Here is a 19,772-nt window from a genome sequence, read left to right as displayed (position 1 = left end):
CAGGGTAGAAACCCTAATGTTGCTGAGCCTTATGCACCATACAAAGGAGTTTGAAGGTCACCGCTTCGTAACCGGTAACCAATGAAGGGAGCGCAGGCATTCTCTCACCGACTGACGTTTAGGTACATTCAGTACCAAACAGGCAGTCGTGTTCTGAATCATCAAGAGTTTCCATATGAAAGCATTTATTGATGGTTAGATATGATGCATTGCCGTAGTCGAGACGTGATCAAAGCAATAACTACTGCCAGTTCCAATAGGATGAGGGGAAATAATGTTTTCAGGATCTTAATAATGTAAAAGTAATAACTGGAAGACTTATTAGCCTGTGTATCAAATGTGGGTGTGTTGCGAAGATAACTCCTACATTTTTTGCAGCTACAATTGACACCCACACCTATGACCACACTCCGTGCTATGCCTAAAGACCACCACATTTAATTTCAGACTGTTCTCCTTCATCCAGATACCAATGTCCAACATGCAGTGTTTAAACTTCTATGCCACAGAAAGCAAGTCATCAGATATTGAGACAATGATTTGAGTGTCATCTGTGTAAGACAGTATGTGAAAGCCAAATTATCACACCAGAGTGGCAAGCGGAGCCACGTATAGATTGAACGAGGTTGGGCTAAGCGTGGATCCTTGCTGCACCCCAACAGGGAAGCAGAAAAGTGGCTGCCCTACAGAACCCAGCTGACAGTCTGGGTTCTGTTGGTATGAAATGAGCTCAATAAAGCCAATACAGTGTCCCTTACTGGCACCTGGTGCAATCTTTTTACCAACCGGGATAAGGACACCTTATCAAATGCTGCAGATAAAACCAGCATCATCAAGATGGCCATGCCACCCTGGTCCATTGACACCGGAAGCAGTCTGCCATCACAACCAAGGCCAATTTGGTACTGTGACCACTGCAGAAACCATTCTGTGAGGGTCCCGAAGATCCTGAGTGGCAATGAATCTGGCCAAGGTCTGGTTATTGTATTTTTAAAAAATGTTGGCTGGTGCAGGTAGGAGCGAAATAGGGCACAATTTAAGCCATCTAGTTCCCCAATAGGCTTTTTTTTTTAGGGTGATGACGATAGCCTTGGTCCATAGCTGGGGAAAGACTCCTGTCATATTTGTCTGATTGAAAACCTTTTCCAAAAAAGAGGCTATCAAATCCAGGTCCATTTGAAGGACTCTGGGGGGGGGCAGGAGTCCTCTAGAGAGCCTGACGTCAACTGCATCAGTGAATTCCTGATTTGCGTCCAGGATATGGGGGGAAAGGTGGGCATAATTCCAGAGTTTTCCCATACAGTGGGATCCTCTGTCTCACATGAAGGGGGAATCCCATCCTCACTGGTATTACATTCTGATTTTTTTTAAAGGAATTTCACCCTGAAATAGACTGTGACACTATTGCAGAAACTTTGTGAATTTTCTAGGGATTGTTGTACAGAAGGGTTAGACAGCTCTCTCACCACCATTAAAGTTTGTTGTAAGTATTACTAGCTGGGCGTACTTTGCTGGTATATTAAGTTGATTCGGCTCCCCAATAGCCGTTTATATGTAGCAATAAGCTCTTTATGTTTGATCTTCTCCTCAAGAGTAGGGGTAGCCCCCTGCTCACATTCTTGCCTTTGACAATATCGTCTGGGTTCTTTCAAATCATCAGAGAACCAGGGTGCAGATGCCTTTGGCCTTGTGCCCATCCTTTTTTAAATGGGGTAACATCTTCAACAGCCTTCATTACCCAGGCATTAAAGTCTTCTGACTTTGGGTTCTGTGGGATATTCCTTTTCTCTAATGTTTCACCCAGTGCAGCTTCTAGAGCTAAATTAGACTTTTTGGTCCGACTTCTATAAGAAGTAGGCTTGAACTGTGTTTGCCTCACTTTTCTCTGGGGTTTGACCTTGAAAGTGATTGCTAGGTGGTCTGACCAGCTAAGCAGGAGCATCTCACCAATCTCCAGGCCCAGATGATTATCAAAAATCCCCTCAAGAGTGTGTCTGGAATGTGTGGGAGCATTAACCAATTGGGAGAACTCAAAGTTATTCATGGGCTCAAGTTAAATGGCGAAATGGCTCTTTGGGCCAGATGTATCAAAGGATTTTGCATTCGCAAACGGTGCGAATCGTTAAATTTAGCCGTTTGCAAATGCAAAAACGTGGTCTGCGTTGCATGAAAGGCATTCGCAGACCAAAAATAAGGAATTGCAAAAATTGCGTTTTTTTGCGTTGTGACCTGGTTTTGCGTGTCGCATTTTGCGTCTCGCAATTTGCTACATGATATACCGAATCGCAATTACTGATAAGGTATTTCAAGGAGGAAATTACAAGACGCAAATAGCAACTCGCAAAACCAAGTCGCAATTCGATGCATCAAAAAATCTCAAATTGCGATGTTTTGCAGAATGGCCTTTTGCACATGCAAAATACCACTAGGTGAAACCAGGTGGTAACCAGGTGCAACCTATATAAGGAGGCCCAGAATGCCTCAGACTTTTTTCCACAATGGCTGCACTCTACGTCATGGTGAGGAGAATGAGGATCTTGGCAGGTCTGAGGAGAGGGAGGAGGAGACAGGAGCTCATTTTCAGAGTGCGCATGACCCTTTTTGACCAGACTGAGGAGGAAATTTTTGAAAAGTACAGGTTAAGCTCAGCCATGATACTTGACCTGATAGCTGAGCTACAACCCATACTGCAGCGCACAACACACAGGACAAATAGCATACCCACCCATGTGCAGGTATTATGCTCCCTGCACCTACTTGCTGCAGGGAGCTATCAAGGGGTCATAGCAGCAGCTGGAGGGGTATCACAGAGTGCCCTCTCTAGATTTTTCAATGCATTTCTAAATGCCATGCTGAGCAGGATACACCAGTACATCAGATTCCCCAACACCCCACAGGAATTACAGCAGACAAAAATAGATTTCTACCAGATAGCACAGTTCCCCCACATCCTAGGTGCCATAGATGGAGCGCGTAGCAATCTGTCCACCATCGGCCACGGAGTATGTGTACCGCAACCGTAAATACCAACATTCAATGAACATGCAGGTGATATGCAATATCATACCTGATCTCGTGGCCAGGTACCCAGGGAGCACACATGATTCATACATCTTTTGCCACAGCGGGATTCACACAAGACTGCTAGCTGGGGAATTTGGTGAAGGATATCTACTAGGTTGTGACCCTCTGTACACTGGTGCATTGATGTCGTTGTGACGTCAGATGGCTCACTAATTCATCATACCCTCTGTTCTTTTTTGGAGACAGTGCCTATGCAGTGGGCACCTACATGATGACGCCCTACCTCAAGCCTACAACACCAGCAGAACGGAGATACAATGCAGCACACAGGGCAACCCACAATGTGGTGGAGCGCACCTTTGGGCTGCTGAAGAGTTGCTTCTGGTGCATCCACAAAAGTGGGGGGGCACTAGCCCGGAGACGACATGTAGAATAGTGGCAACTTGTGCGATCTTTCACAATATAGCTACCACCAGGGGCATACCTGTGGAAATGTCTAATTCTGACCCTGATGAGGATGATGATCCCATACCCCCCCTACAGCCTGCAGACAGGACCAGTGCAGCAGAGGGCAGGCAAAGGCGTGCTGACGTCACGCACAACCATTTCAGAAGTAAGTAATGAAAACAACTTCACTGACATGTGTACTGGTAGTTAGAATATTTATTACCTAAACATCAGGTAACATAATTTTCACTAGCAGAAAAAATAAAATAATATGGGGGTCATTACAACATTGGCGGTAAAAGGCGCTTACCGCCGTGCAGAAGACCGCCAATACACTGCCGCGGCGGCGGTATTCCGCCACGGCTATTATGACCCACATCTTGGAATCCGCCAAAATTCAAATCCGCCACCTCCACGCCAACAGAAACACGCCCATGCTAATACGACCCACGAATCCACACAGCGGTCTTTCAACCATTGTATTCCATTGGCGGTACACACCGCCGCGCTCAAAATACACACACATCTCCAAAACACCGCCACATTGGACATTTCCAAATACACACACCTGATACACATACAAACACCACTCCCACACACCCAACACAATATAAAACACACACCCACATCACCCACAAACCCCTACAACAAAAAAATCACGAACGAAGGCCAGAGAGAGAGCACAGAATAGACAACTCCATCACACAGAGGCACACAACACCATCACCCACACAACATCCACGCACAAAACCCCACACACCACTACACTCACCACACTCATCACCACATACACCACCCCACACATCACCTACACCACCCCATGTCACGCCAAAGACACCCCCGCTTCTCCGAGGAGGTGCTGGGGGTCATGGTGATGGAAATCGTCCGGGTAGAGCCACAGCTATTTGGCTCACAGGTACAGCACACATCAATAGCCAGGAAGATGGAGCTATGGCGCAGAATAGTGGACAGGGTCAACGCAGTGGGACAGCACCCAAGAAATAGGGAGGACATCAGGAAGAGGTGGAACGACCTACGGGGGAAGGTGCGTTCAACGGTCTCCAGGCACAACATCGCAGTACAGCGGACTGGCAGCGGACCCCCACCTCCTACCCCACAACTAACAACATGGGAGGAGCAAGTCTTGACCATCATGCATCCTGAGGGCCTCCGAGGAGTCGGTGGAGGATGGGACACTGGTAAGTCAAATCATAACTATCATATCCCCCACCCTACCTGCATGCTATCACACACCCCCACCCTCACACCCTCCCCTATCACTCCAAATCCTCACTAATCTACCCATAACACAAACCACCCATCCCAACACCAAGCCCTGCATGACACAACAAAGCATGGACACCCCTCACTAAAGCATGCCCACTGCACATACCCAGAACACCCCACCAACCATCATCACACAAACCCACACACAGGAATGCTTGCACTGGGGTACACAAACACCCACCCATTGCACATCATTACACACACACCTGCAATAATCATGCTCTTATGCCCCTGCACACATCAGGCATCCTTATCCCATGTGTAGCTGGGACAGTGACAGGACAGGAACTTTCACGGGGAGACTCATCCAGTCTGGGCACCAGTCCCCCCCAGTACCAGTAGAGACCTGCATCTACTTGAGAGACTGTGGCTTTGCACTCCCCAAGATTTAACAGTGGGCAACCCACCCACTGTAGAGACTTGAGAGACTGTGGCTTTGCACTCCCCAGGATACATCAATGGGCATGGAGCCCCGTCGTGGATTTGGCTTTGCACTCATCCGGCTGAGGTGCCCCCCCTTCCCTTCCCCCTGAGGTGCCTGTAGTATTTCAATCTGATGCTCCGGCAGTGTTCTCTCCGATTTTAGTCAGGTATGCTTTGTGGGCCTCGCCCATGCATTTTTGGACTGTTGGTGCACGGACATTGTAATTTACATATCAGCACCACTTCTCGTATTGTATATATTTATGACTGATTTTCAAAGATATATCTGAATATTTTTTTATGACATGTATATTGCCACATTACAATGTTTGACCGAATTTCGCATTGTCTTTTCATTCTTCTGGGGGGATTGTGGGTTGTTACTGTGATTTTTGTGAATGCATTGGTGTGTATGTTGTAATATGCGAGGGTGGGGGTGTTTGGTGGGTGTCCCCCTAACTTTTGCCTCCCCGTGTCGTAGGTGCAGTACTCACCATTGTCTTCGGCGCCTACATAGCTGTTGGTCGTAGAGGAGCAGAAAGACAAGGGCAGGGAGTATTTAGAGTTCGGGCTCCATGGAGTCCTCGTTCCTCGTGGGATGTGTTCAGGTGAGCGTTTTCCCATAGCAAAAGCTGTTTCCTCCGTGTTTTTATCCACAGTGAATCCGCCCCGGAAAAGGTGGCGGATTGGCGGGTTGTAATAGTGTGGGAGGTACATTGTCTTCCGCCTGTCTGTTGGCGGTGACCGCCGCTCTGCTTGTTTGCACCGCCGTGGCGGGCAGTGTGTTAAAGTGGCTGTCTTTGTTGGCGGTTTCCGCCAGGGTCATAATTCCCTTTTTTTGTCCGCCGGACTGTTTGCGGTATATCCGTAGCTTTAACACCGTCCGCCAGGGTTGTAATGACCACCTATGTATCTTAAACAAAAGCAGATTACAGTATCTCACTATTCTATCATTGTTTACTGTATCACACAATAAGAAAACAGTCCCCTGTGGCCATTACAGTCACTTTCTAAGGCCACGCAAGCCACTCAAGTGCGCAGTGGCCTCACTGGCACTTCTGGTACCGGCCTCAGTGGCAGTGCTGTGCCTGTGCAGAGGTGTCCATGGTGATGTGCAGTCCTGCCTTGTTCACAGACTTGCTCACTGTGGCTGGGCTGTGTCTCTCTCAGTGCTCCTTTGGGTGTGGCACCTGCAAACTGTCTGTGATGACTCACTTCCTGCTTGTGATGTCATCAGGCTCTGCCAGGTGTGCGTTCTCGCAATTTGCGATTTTCAATTTCCGAATCGCAAATTACGTTCTCGCTAATTGCGATTCGGTATTTGGGCCTCGCAAACCACAAATAGCAAATTTTAAGAAATCGCTAATTCCGATTTGAAAATATGTTACATAGCATTTTGCGACTCGGAAATAGCGATTTCTTAAAAATCGCTATTTGTGATTCGCAGAGGGCTTTCTTGATACATCTGGCCCTTTGTCTTCCATGTGGAATTTTAAGTCATCCAATATGGTACAGGTAGGGCTAACAATGAAGTGTTTGGGGATTTGGTCCCATACCTCGATATACTGAGTGCGAGAACCAGGAGGCCGGTACATAAGTAGTCCAGAGAGAAGAGATTTATATTTGTCTTTGAGTCTGAACTGCGCTCTCTCACAAATATCAGCTGACACAAAACTGATAGGCTGCAGCATCCAGTTACGGGGATTTTAAAAAAAAAAAGCGAATCCCCCCTCCTCTGCGATAGGGCTGGTCCATTCTGATAGTCGAGTACTCCAGAGGGGTGGCCGCTACTAGATCTGGGCCTGAGTCTTCCTTGGTTCAAGATTTGGCAGAAAATAAACGGTCAATGTTCTGAAGTTCAATCAACTCATATATCTCAATACTATGTTTAACCATGGACATGGAATTCAACAGGGCACACATGATCTTTCCTTGGACAAGCTCCCCCCAGGACTTCCGAATTTCTCTTACTGTTATGAGTGTGTCTGCCAGGGTTTACAATAAACTTAGGGTCTCAAATGCAGTACCCATGCTACTGTTCTCTTTGCTAACTTCCTGTGTGAAAACCTCAAAAGGGAATCGCATCTATGTTAGGCATGTGACTAGGATCCATTTGTCCACATCCATGGTCATAGCTTTCCCAATGGCATCCCCTCCTCTTTAAATGACATAGGGGGTCATAATGAGTTCAGCAGACGGATTTTACAATCCGCTGACGTCCGCCTGGAAGGTTGCCACCACGCAGTCTACATCCCCACTGGCCTCATTATGAGTTTTACGCTAGGTCAGCGGGCGGAAACCTGAGTTTCCACCCACTGGCCTAGCAGGAAACAGGCTACAACATTGTCTCCAGCTCATATTCAGGGCTGCGTCAATGCTGTAGCTTGCATGGTGCACCAGCAGCCTCGCAATGTTCACTGTCTTCAAGGCAGACAGTGAACATTGCGATGGTGCTGTTCAGGAGGAGCCCGGCACTTCCCATGCCAAGTGCATGGGCAGTGCACTGGACCCCTGGTGCCCCCTGCACCTGTTCTCCACCAGCATTTCATGGCAGTACTACCACTGTGAAACCACTGGCAGAGAAGGAGGACGTAATCCCCAGGGCAGCCCTGCTTGTAGCGCTGCCCTGGTGGATTAGGATCCCCACCACCTCCAGACCACCGGTATCTCTGATCCTGGCAGAGATGGCGATTCAACTGCCAGGGTTGTAATGTGGTGGTCCGCCATCCGCGAGTCTGGCGGTCTACTGACCGCCAGACTCGTAATGACCCCCATAGTCATCAATCTGTCTGTACTGCCAACATAGACATTGCAACATGTAATAGATTGAGTTCCAATGGGGACACCTTGGGTATGAGGGCTTTAACTAGTACTCTATAAGCAGGCTGAATAAGCCCCAACTGCTTGTGAGCTTGAAAAGAATGGCTGAAATGAGTGCAGATTCTTCTGAGGGTGGTCAGTATGTTGGTGTCTAGATTTTCTTTTTTGAGAAACTCTTGCACAACCAAGTTGATGCAATGTGCCAAACACAAGACCCTGAAATAGCCTCCATCTGCCATGGCCTCGACTATATCACTGTCCGTGGCACAGATCCAATTTGGAGACCTATAAGCCACAGACATTCAGACACTTTGCTGTTAAATTCGTCCAAGAAGCATGCAGCTGTAAGTGATTTATAAATGGCGACCATGGCTACTGTTGCATGCTGCTGGACACTCTTAAAACATTCTTCAGGGCTAAGAGCTGCAGATAGCTGTTGCCTTACCCTCGCAAAAGAGATCCAGTGAGCAGTGATGCATATGTAATCAATTGTCTGATAACTGGTCCCCATGTCTGTTATCAGGTGGATAGTGCGAACAGCACTTTGCTGCAGAGTTCTTCCAACCAATTGCAGCACATCATGATGCAATGCTGGAACAGCAACTCTGGCAAAATAGGTCTGACTTGGGACCTTCCATTTTGGGCAGATGGCTGTTACAAAAGAAAAAGGGAGGAGGTCCAGTGCTAAAATTTTTGCCTGCTTCCCATTGTACAAACATGCCGTTGGGCCTGAACATCGTCGAAATAGTAGCCTGGGCTTTCTTCTTTTCTGGGACCTCTGCCGCAGGCAACATTTGAGAAGTAGGGGATGGTAGACTCAAGGCACGTCTAGCTGTGGTGTCTCCACCTGACTCTAAGTCTTGTGCCATTTTGAGGTCACTGAGGCGGGTGATTCTGGTACACTGCTGGGGACAGGGATGCTTTGTGTAAAGATGTCACCCTTTTCTTCCTCCTGGCCTCCCCACATGATTGGACTTGTCACTGATGTTTCCCAGCTCTCCTCGTCTTTACCATGATCACGTTCAGCAATTTGTTAAAGGTGCTCCTCTCATCAGATTAAGTGCTGTTTTTTCATATGGTTCATTTGGCCTCCATATCATAATGTGAACCAGGCTTACCTCGCAGAACACTTGTGTGGCAAATTGAGCACGATTGCAGTGTGGAGCACATTGCAGTGTTCTCCTGTTTGCTAAGCAACAAAGAAAGTCCCACACTGGGAGGAGTACTTTCTTAGTGGTCAGTGCCAATGCCTAAAGAAGAAGAACTGGAGGTAGGTGGGTGTATTGTCGATTGTCTCTATGCAGTGCATGCTTCTACTGAGGTAGGAGTTGGTGAAGGTCTCAGCTAAGGCTTTACAAATATGGGAACTGGCAATGCTACCTGTGCCACATCCCTCAGAGCAGGTTGAATAGGAGAAGGAATGTCAGACTCTTCTGTGCCAGCTTCCGCAAAGACTGGCATGTCATCCTCATTATCCCCTTCCAAATTTCTAAGGCTTTCAGGAACTTTTATTTTCCCTTGCCTCTTGTGGCATCCCCCTGACTCTGCCAGGGCCACTCCATGTCCACATCATCATTATCAGAAGTGGTGCTTGCAGAAAACGGTGGGTTACCTCTACAGATCTGGGAGCCAATGACTCTAAAAGAAGAGATTCTTGCTCAGCAGGAAACTCAATCTCCTGCTCCAACTTCAGGAAGATCCGATATTGCTGGCTGTGGCTGCTGTTCACTTTTCTCCGTTTCCTGAAGCGATTGGGTACTACTTTGAGAAAGGGACAAATCGAAATCTGGGTCACTGTTCGTTGGTGTCGCCATAATTGTAATGGCTGCCTCACTGACAGACATTGGTTGGGCTTAGGTTTTGGTGGTGAAGTTGATGCAGGAGTGCTGCTCCAAGGTTCCTCCCCAGAGGGCGGTTTCGGCAGGCACACGTCTCCCAAAAAACATTGTCATCAGCACGTCAGTGACGGAAAGCTGCTTCTTCTCACTGGCCACTTTCTTGGAAGCTCCTTTTCTTGGGGCCATGTTGAAGCTCTCAGTTGGCAATGGCAATAAGCTGCACAAGCTAAAGAGATTGGAGGACTGATGTCACATGTTTTTTCTGTTTGGCAGTACTGTGGGTGATGACCCTTCTTCTCTTCTGCACCTAAAAGCAAACAAGCAAAAAAAACATTTAGCGAAACACAGTATCCTTGCAGTTTGAATTAGTATAGACGTAGGCAATATGATTTAGTGAGGTTGGTTGCTTAGGTAATATTTAACAACAATTTATCCAACTATTTTAAAGTCAAACCACACCATCATACCAAATAAATGAATTTCATTCCCAATCAGGATAACACTACATACAGATATAGCTCTTTGCTTTATGTGCATCTATTCTAAAGTAGACACCTGTGGCAGTCAGGGGAGTGCTGGAGTTAATGGAATAATCCTTAAAAAAATGAAGGTTAGTGTGTGCGTATGGCAGGCAAGGTAGTCCGGGTAAAATGGAATAATCATTAAGAAAATGAATGATGCTGATGTATCTGCAGTGCACCTACAGTATGGCAAGCAGGGTTCCCAGGAGGAAATGGAATTATATCTAAAAAAAATAATTATGTTGGACTGCTGTCCACCTATTGTGGATGGCTTGAGTCAAAATGCAAAAAAAAAAAAGTAGAAAACAATATGAGAAACCTATTATAAGGCAAGCAGGTGCAGATGAAAAATGCAAAAAATGCATGTAATATAAAGCACTGTTCATCATCATTTTCATAATACACATATTCTAAAATGATGCTCAAGCAAATTATTAAACTAATGATATTAAATGTGTGCAAGCCCATGGCAAAAGCACACTGGCTGGAAGCACAAAATGGCCACCAGCCACATGATCAAACAACAACAGAGAGGACAGAGGCATGGAGAACAAAGAACACATGCAACCAAATGGCAAAAGCACACAGGCTGGATGCACAAAATAGCCGGTAGCCACACGGTCAAACAACAACAGCGAGCAATTAGGCATGGAGAACAAAGAGCACAGGCACGTCTATGGCAAAGGCACACTGGCTGAGTATATAAAATGCCCTCCGACCACATGGTCAAACAAGAACAGCCTGCAAGAAGGCATGGGGAACAAAAGACTCATGCAAGCCCACGCCAACCACATGGTCAAACAACAACAGCTAGCAGGGAGGCATAGGAAGCAAAGAACCATGCAAGCATATGGGAAAAACACACAGGCTGGCTGCACAAAATCCCCACTAGCCACATGGTCAAACAACAGCAACGAGGAAGGAGGCATGAGATCAAAGAACACATTCAAATATTTGGACACAGACTATACAAAATGGCCCCTGGCTACATGGCATGGAGAGCAAACATTTATAATGTAATCTAATGCCATCCCTGCCCCAAATGTTTTAAAAAACATGTACCACAGAATCATTTCTTTTCTTGTACTGATGACTAGTACTCGGCCTACTGCTGGATGGCCCTTTGGAAGACTAGGCCACATAGTAAAACAAATGACTATTGCAAATTTAACAAACAAGGAGAAAAGGTACTGAACAGTGCAACATTTGCCCTTTACAAAAGGTGAAAAATGAAATGTAAAAATTAACTAGGCCCCTACCGAAGCACCAGGCCACCCACCACCATGAAATTTAAAAGTCAAATAAAAGACTATACAAAATGGCCCCTGGCTACATGGCATGGAGAGCAAAGACAAATGGTGGCCGAGCAAACACACTCACACATACACTGGCCAGACAAAGGAGGAATGGTAAAATTGAAGAAAAGACTACCATTAAATCAGCAATGCACAACACGAAAATTAACCGAGCTATAAAACATCCTCATATGGCATCAAATATTACCCCACATATACACTTGCTGCAGAAAAAAAACATGAAACACAAACAATAGCCAACATTTATAATGTAATCTAATGCCATCCCTGCCCCAAATGTTTTAAAAACCATGTACCACAGAATCATTTCTTTCATGTACTGATGACTAGTACTCAGCCTACTGCTGGATGGCCCTTTGGAAGACTAGGCCACATAGTAAAACAAATGACTATTGCAAATTTAACAAACAAGGAGAAAAGGTACTGAACTGTGCAACATTTGCCCTTTACAAAACGTGAAAAATGAAATGTAAAAATTAACTAGGCCCCTACTGAAGCACCAGGCCACCCACCACCATGAAATTTAAAAGTCAAATAAAAGTACAAAGAAATATTGGTGCATGCCCTATCAAACAAACAACACCCTTATACAATAGTTTTTAAACTTACATGTGTGACATCACAAAAACAAAGTCCTTAAATCCAAAGGTATATATCAACAGACAAAGAGAGTGATCCTTCCACCTCCAAATCCAAGTGAAAAGTGACCAGGAGATGGACAAAGCACTAGTAGGAGCCTACTAGACAGGAATAGGAAGTTGGAGTCTCTGGGGCACTTCCTTCCTTTTGGAAAAAAAAGGAAAAACAAAATGCTTCTTGCACTAAAAAAACAACTTGAGCAGTTCCTTGGAGAAGAAAATCAACTCAGAAATGTCTTTTCAAGTAGATTTAGCTGCTTCTCGAGTAGAGATTTTTCTCGAGGTGTGCTTGGGAGCAGCACTATAACAGAGGCGCCTTGGCCAGAAGCTGTGGGAGCAGGCACAGAATCTTGCGCTTGCTTGCTAGCGGCCTGAGAATATCATGGCACTTGCAAGCTGGCGCCAAAAACAAATCTTGCGCGCACAAATGGGAAAAAAAATCTGCTTCGTGCCTGATGGCAGACTCTGGGAACTCCAGGCCACTCCACATAGGGCAAAGTGCCCAAATTCCTAAATCTCTGCCGGCAGAGCAGGGTTTACGGCCCGGTCCTAATTTTTATTACAAAGGTCACAACAATATTTTCTAGAAAGGTCTTTTTGGTGTGAATTGAATCATTTGTTTTTTTAATTTGTACTAAATTACTTTGGAAAAGATATCTTATTTATTTCTTAGCTTTTATTTTATTTAGGTTTGCTTTTTTCCTTCATTTATTCTGTTCAGGTCCTGCACATGTTCTCTGTCGACTACATCTGCAATTGTGCTCTACCTGTGTTTGCCTTTGTATTTTGTGAGTTTAGCCTCTCTCCCTCTCAATCTTCCCTTACATTTTATTTAACTCTTCATTTCAGCTTCTCCTCATTCCCCGTTTATTGTTTTCCTTTTTCAGCTTCTTACTCATTCCTCTGCTTACATTTCTCACTTGATTTTTCTGTACAGGGCCACCCTCTTCCTGTCCGGTTTTCTTCCCACACCTATTACAAAAAACCTACAAGTCTTATTTACTTACTTTTCATTTAAATGCTTAATTTTTATTTGTCTCTGTTCAAACCTACAAATATCTGAGTTCACAATATTTCTTATGAATGGCAGTTAACATAGAACATTACACTATTGTAAGACTCACCCGGGCGCACATGCTGGCAAGTTTATCAATAACAACACTCATGGATTCAATGAGTCGGTGGAGTTCTTTATCATCTCTGGAGAAGCGGTGTCCAAAAATCACAGCGGAGATCACGTTGGTGACAGAATAGACGATCGCTGGAGCAGGATCCAGGATTTCCCCTGTAAGCAAAAAAAAGAGTGAGTCACAGGAGCGTGCTACAAGAACCAGAGAGCTTCAGCACCCACATCTGAAGCCCTGTCAAATTAAGAGAAACAATTGTTGAGGATGCTGTGCAGACTAGTTCATGAGATTGTTTTAAACATACAACACTATATTATTTTTCTTAATTTATAGCTGCCAAGGTTATTTCCTGGTTTTTGAAGATGCAGGGATGCCCTAGCAATATTAATGGTGTAATTTCAAGTGTTCCATCCGTACTCACTAACCAAAATAATGGGCACTCAGTCTGCGATGGAAAATTGAAGCCTCTTTCTCTCTCCAGGAAACATAGATGAGTTGTTAAGGTCTATCTTAAAGTAGGTTTGTAAAAATTACATTTAGGCTTATACAAAACAATTATTACAGCTGCAATAGTGAATGCTGCACAAGAGTTGTTATTCTGGATAAACGAGGAGCACCTTAATATTACATGTGCCATATAAGTACTTATAGTGTGAAACAAATAACCAAAAATCAATTCAAACCATAACATGACACAAACAATACTGTTGCAAAAGGATCGCCCACAATATAGAGTATACTGTGTAGTTGTAGGTGTTTGGTATAGTTCACCCCAGGGAAAGTCTACTTGCAATGAGTTTCAAACATGCCTATTTCTAAAATGTACAATCTTTTTGATGTTCTAGAAAATTTAAAAGTTGGGGAAGTCATGATTTTCATACCCCTTGCTACACTACAGTCATTACAGTCTTTATTACCAAATCAGAATAAGTGAAAGTAGGTTGTTTAAGATGTACATCACCTAGTTATTGAACAATTAACTACATGTGGTTCAAGCCACTCTTTTTTAAATTTAAGAAGCATCTTTGAACATTGTGTTATTAACCAAGTATTCTCAATGAAGGGACTGGTTTTAGCACTAGAAAAGAGCACAAGTAGCAATTAAAAGTTGAGTTAGACATCATCTTTTAAACTACATGAGAATATCCTCCAAGCGGTCTAATGAATGCCAGATTTGGTTGCCAACAATTGTTGTCAGTGGGGCTTAAAATAAATTCCAAATGGCTATTTAGTAATATTCTTGTGCCCATTAGCACCAGTGTACATGCTGTAAACTTATCTCAATATGTTCTCTGCAAAATCAACTTGTAACAGATTTTTCATCCACTTAATTTTTAGACTCTTCAATCTTTGTGTTTATGAAGTTTTTACGTTTTCCAAGTATATTACATTTGTAGAAGCAATGTCCTGCTATTTCACACTCATTTTTCTAAAATTTGCATTAATAGTATGCTAGCGAGAGAAAGCTGTGTAAACCATTTGTAACCCAATTTAGGAGACCATTGAACAAATATGGTTCAAATTACAAGTTATTTTTAAATTAACAACCATCCAAAAGCAATGCTATGCATGTGATTTTGACAGTGAATTGGCTCTTCAGTGACAGGTAGTAATATACTACTATATAAGTATCAATATCACTTTGGAAACTACTTCAGATTTGCATTCGATGGGGTATGTGCAGAGAGCTAATGAATGTCACATTGAGTGGTAACAAATAATGCCAGTTCAATATGAGGGCCAGCAACTTTGTACCGCGAAAGTCAAATGCATGTTTGACTTATTCTATTAAGTTATCTTGTTTTGCTTGATGTCAGAGAGCATTCTGCTGAAAATGGACAAGTAAAAACTCAGATCTTCTGGACTCTGATTCAAGTGGTTAGGTATGGGCAACTGATGTGATAGGTGAAAAGCCAACACTTTTTATACCTATGTAACTGTGCAGTGTGAAATGGCTCAAGTGTAATCAGGTCCCCCACCGTTAGGGTAAATGTCTATGCACTGAGGATGCTTTCACATTTATAAGAGTCACATGAGCATGGGTGCTAAGTTACCAGAGAGAGTGCACGCTTTTCAGTTTCAAAAACCTACTTCTCCACAACTCACATTAGGAGATAAGTAGGAAAGTCATTCTTGTGGCACATCACCAATTAAGGTAAAGAAAAATAGTTAGTCAACTGGAATTCTATTACGTATGCTGGAAAGATTGCTTTCTAAATTTTCCACATTTCAGCCTTTTAACAAATCACCCTGTGCTTGTGACCTTAATCTTTTTCTACATTTGAGACCTCTGATTGTGGCAAGGTATTTCTATTCACCTTATTTTGTTATGGACCCCACTAACCAAAGTGTAACCTAAACAAAAGCCTTTATGCTGTAATTATCCTTCTACATTGGCAGACTTATTTTCAATAACACTCCTGTCACTAGACTTCTGTGTAAAGCTGAAACCTGAAAGAGTCCCCTCTCTACCTAAGCTAGAGATCACAAATAAGCCTAGAGAGTTTGAGATTCTGCTTTGATCCTAAAGTTGAAGCTCAGCCATGCTATTCTGAAAAACTTGAGAACAATGCATATGGGGACTAACTGTGCCTAACTATGCCTAATTGTGACTAGGTGATTGTCGTATAGAAGATAAATATTCTTAGGAATGTATGCTAATTCCAGTTGGATTACCTCATAAAAGTGCTACAAAGACAGTGAAAGGGCTTCTTAAGGGCTAACAACAGGTAGCCACATGCAGCATTGATAACAGCCATTAGACATTCATGGCCACTGTTCTTTTCCATGCCAAAACCACGTCTGTCTTTAGAGGCCTTTTCCTGGCCTCCTATAAAATTCTCACATAGGGATACTTACAACTTTGCTATGGGTTAAGCAATGTGTTGCTGATAAATGAAATACAACCTGGGACCATTTAATGCTGCTCTTTTATGTCATGGTCCTTAGGTGGGCATGCTGCAAAGTCATTTAACGAATATCAATGAATTTGTTGGAGAATTGAGAGTTTTACTAGACATTCTAATCGGTTTGTAGATTAGGGTGTGATTCACATGTCAGAGATTTGACCAACTATTCCCCAGCCCCACTGTTATCCAAGAAATCCCCAAACTTTATAATTAACCTGCTCAAAGGTACTAATATTAAGAAACACCGAAGGATAGACAGAGTTGGACAGACCTACCATATAGCACTTTGATTTAAATGTATTTTTTTGCAGGTGGGTTTCCTGTCCACCACCATCAGATCTAGATTTTATAGCAAGATTGGAGGGTCAAATTATGTGTGATTCACAGTAAACATTTTCACCTTGTGAGTAGAACACAAACAGCCAAAATCTAAGCAGCTGTTCATTGGGTCATTGTTCTGGAAAGTATCCGGAGCTAGGTGACGAGGATTGTGAAGGCCAATGAGTAGCTTCTTAAGAAAATAAATAAGAAGGTAACTGTTCATATGCTGTCATATGAGAAAATTGAGGACGGGGACAATTATTTTGATTGTAACCCAGGAATGTTTGATAAAGACTGAGAACAAGTTTACAATACGGTAAAGATAGAACTGGAGTTATCCAAGGATTCTCATTATGAAGCTAATTGTGCACAAAACCTAAAGACTTGTGGCCACTAGATTATGTTTCTAAGTATTTACTTGCTAGATTAAGAAAGGCATTGGAGAAGTGGGCAATATTCACACTGAAATTGGATATGAAGATGGCTAAATATATTTGCCAAAGATCCAAACAAGGGTTTTCGGATGACATTTAAGATATACCAGGATAATCTCTTGGATGTGGTTGCTCTGGTTTTAGGTAGGACTGAGGAAGCATTCTTGAGAGGAGTTCCTGCTGACACTGAATAGTTATTTGGCAGTCTCTTTGATTGAAAATGATAAAGGAATTGTGTTGGCTACAAGGACAATATCTACATTGATGAGGCTGAATCATATGTTAGTGGATATGACATTTATGGAAGATGCACTAACTTCATAAGGAATCTCAGTTGTAAATAACTTTTGAAGGAATTGGGAAAATAAAATGCAGCTAGTTTTCCCAGTTTTGAGAAAGTACAAACTTTGACAATGAGAGTGTTCTGCAGATTTTGAGGTTAATTTCCCGTTCATGGTCAGTTCTCACTGCCTTACCAATTTCAATACTTATGATAATTGCTGAGTATTAAAGGTGGAACATAATATTGTAGTGCTGCAATTTAGTTTTCCCACAGAAACGCAAAGGACAAGGTTGAAACAGTTAGGCTAAACGACAAGTGTTTTGGTACAACACCAGCTGAGTGTCAATTCCCATTTATGGTTTACCCTACAAAAAGTAGGATGGAGCTTGGCTTGCTTCTTAAAAAATGAAGGAAGACTTCTACAAATATATGGGTGTTGCATGTCATGTAACATTATGGAGTAGAGTTTATTGCAGAAAAAAAAAATAGTTTCCAAGGGGGATTTCCCTAGTTGAGAAGAAGAAAGAGTTTGGGGCCAGATGTAGGTAGCGTTTTGCATGGCGCAAACTGCAAAAATCGCAGTTTGCACCATGCAAAACGTGCATCGCATGCTTATTCCCATTTTGCGAGTCGGTACCGACTCGCAAAATGGGAATGCGACTTGCAAATAGGAAGGGGTTTCCCCTTCCTATTTGCGACTCACACCGCAATGCTAAATTGCTTTGTGATACGCGAACGTGGTCGCAAAGCAATTCACAGTTACCACCAGTGTCACAGTGGTGGTAACCCATTCGCAAAAGGGAAGGGGTCCCCATGGGACCCCTTCCCCTTTGTGAATGTTGCCATACATGTTTTTTCAGAGCAGGCAGTGGTCCAATTGACCACTGCCTACTCTGAAAAAATGAAACCAAATGGTTTCTTAATTTTTTTTGTATTGCAACTCGTTTTCCTTTAAGGAAAACGGGCTGCAATACAAAAAAAAAAAAACTGCTTTATTTAAAAAGCAGCCACAGACATGGAGGTCTGCTGTCTCCACAGGCCACCATCCCTGTGAGTGCAGGGAATCGCAATGGGGTCGCAAAATGCGACCCACATCATTAATATTAATGAGGTGGGTCTTTGCGACCCCATCGCGATTCGCAGACGGTGTCTGAGACACCGTTCTGCATCCGATTATACGATTTGGAAATTGCAAGTCCCACCGACTTGCAATTTCTGAATCGCAAAATTGGAAATTGCTACATTGCCTTTAAGCAATCTCTTTCTGGTAAAGGTGAAAATTGTCTAGTGGTGCAAAATATAAGTGTTCAATATAAGATCAATGTACCATCAAGATCCTGTCAGGTGTCACAGACGGTTGCACCTGGAGATTCACATTGGTGGTCGCTGAGGGCTGACAACGCTATGGTGTGAAGTGCAAATCTTGCAGTGCTGGTCAACACTGGTGGTCAATGTAGCGCAAAGAGTCCTGTTCACAGGAGCTTCATGTTGGCAGTCAATGCAGGCAGCAAGATCTTGGTGTGAATTGGCCCAGTCACAGTCTCAAAGAGCCCATAACTTCAGGATTTCTCTCTTTCTTCAAAGAGGGGCTCAAATGAAGCCACACTAAAGGTTCAAGACTAGGGAGGCACCTTTACAGGATCAGGAATTCACTCCAGCAGAGGCCAGCAGGGCTCAGGCCCAGTTGAGGGTCCAGGGAGGCGCAGTTGCAGTTAGAGAGCCCTCTGGGGCTTGTTGTGTCCCTGTAGCTCAGAACACAAGGGCAATCAGCTGTCCCTTGGAGTCACTTCAGCCTGGGATAAAGGGTGAAGGCCCAGTTTTCCCTCTCAGACAGCAGGGCAGGTATCACATAGTATGATAGTCCACTGACATCAGGACAGTCTTTCTTTAGTACTATTCACAGCTCCTGGAGTGTACTGAAGAATGGGTTTGAGAGTCTTATTTTATATCTGGTGCCCACTTTGAAGTGGAAGAAACTTAAGGAGGCTTTACCACACATTTCATTCTTCCCTGCCCTGGTCCCAGATTGTCTGCAGGCACAATAGACTAGTGTGCGGTTCTTTGGGTGAGAGCAGATGCACAGTCTTTTGAAGTGCAAGTGGGCTATGCACAGCTTCTCCCCATCCTGCCTGGGATTGCCCATCCAGGCACACCTTGTACCTCTATTGTGTGACTGCCTAGCAGGTATAACCAAAGGCCAAATTGCCAACTACACCTAGTTTTGTGACTCAGGAATGGACTGCAAGTACCAAACGGTAAGGAACTTTCTAAAAGGGCCATTTTCAGGATTGTGACTTCAAATTTGACTTTACCATTACATTGCAATTCATTAGACATTATACAGGACATTCCTACCTGCTCCCAATCAAAAGTCACCACTTATT

At 43.8% G+C, this 19,772-nt stretch overlaps 1 protein-coding gene across 1 annotated transcript in view; it reads right to left on the bottom strand.

Annotated features, from left to right (window-relative positions):
- LOC138265303 (cytochrome P450 2J4-like) overlaps positions 1-19,772 on the bottom strand; it is a 145,344-nt gene that overhangs the window by 64,084 nt on the left and 61,488 nt on the right. Inside the window, exon 4 of the mRNA XM_069212911.1 lies at positions 13,439-13,599. Within this exon, the coding sequence (XP_069069012.1) occupies positions 13,439-13,599 (161 nt within the window). The remainder of the gene's footprint in view (positions 1-13,438; positions 13,600-19,772) is intronic.

Source organism: Pleurodeles waltl, chromosome 11 (genome assembly GCF_031143425.1).
Source record: "Pleurodeles waltl isolate 20211129_DDA chromosome 11, aPleWal1.hap1.20221129, whole genome shotgun sequence".
In the NCBI taxonomy this organism is placed as follows: Eukaryota; Metazoa; Chordata; class Amphibia; order Caudata; family Salamandridae; genus Pleurodeles; species Pleurodeles waltl.
The sequence above is the reverse complement of the archived record's forward strand: the minus strand, read 5'-3'. Positions and strand labels throughout refer to the sequence as shown.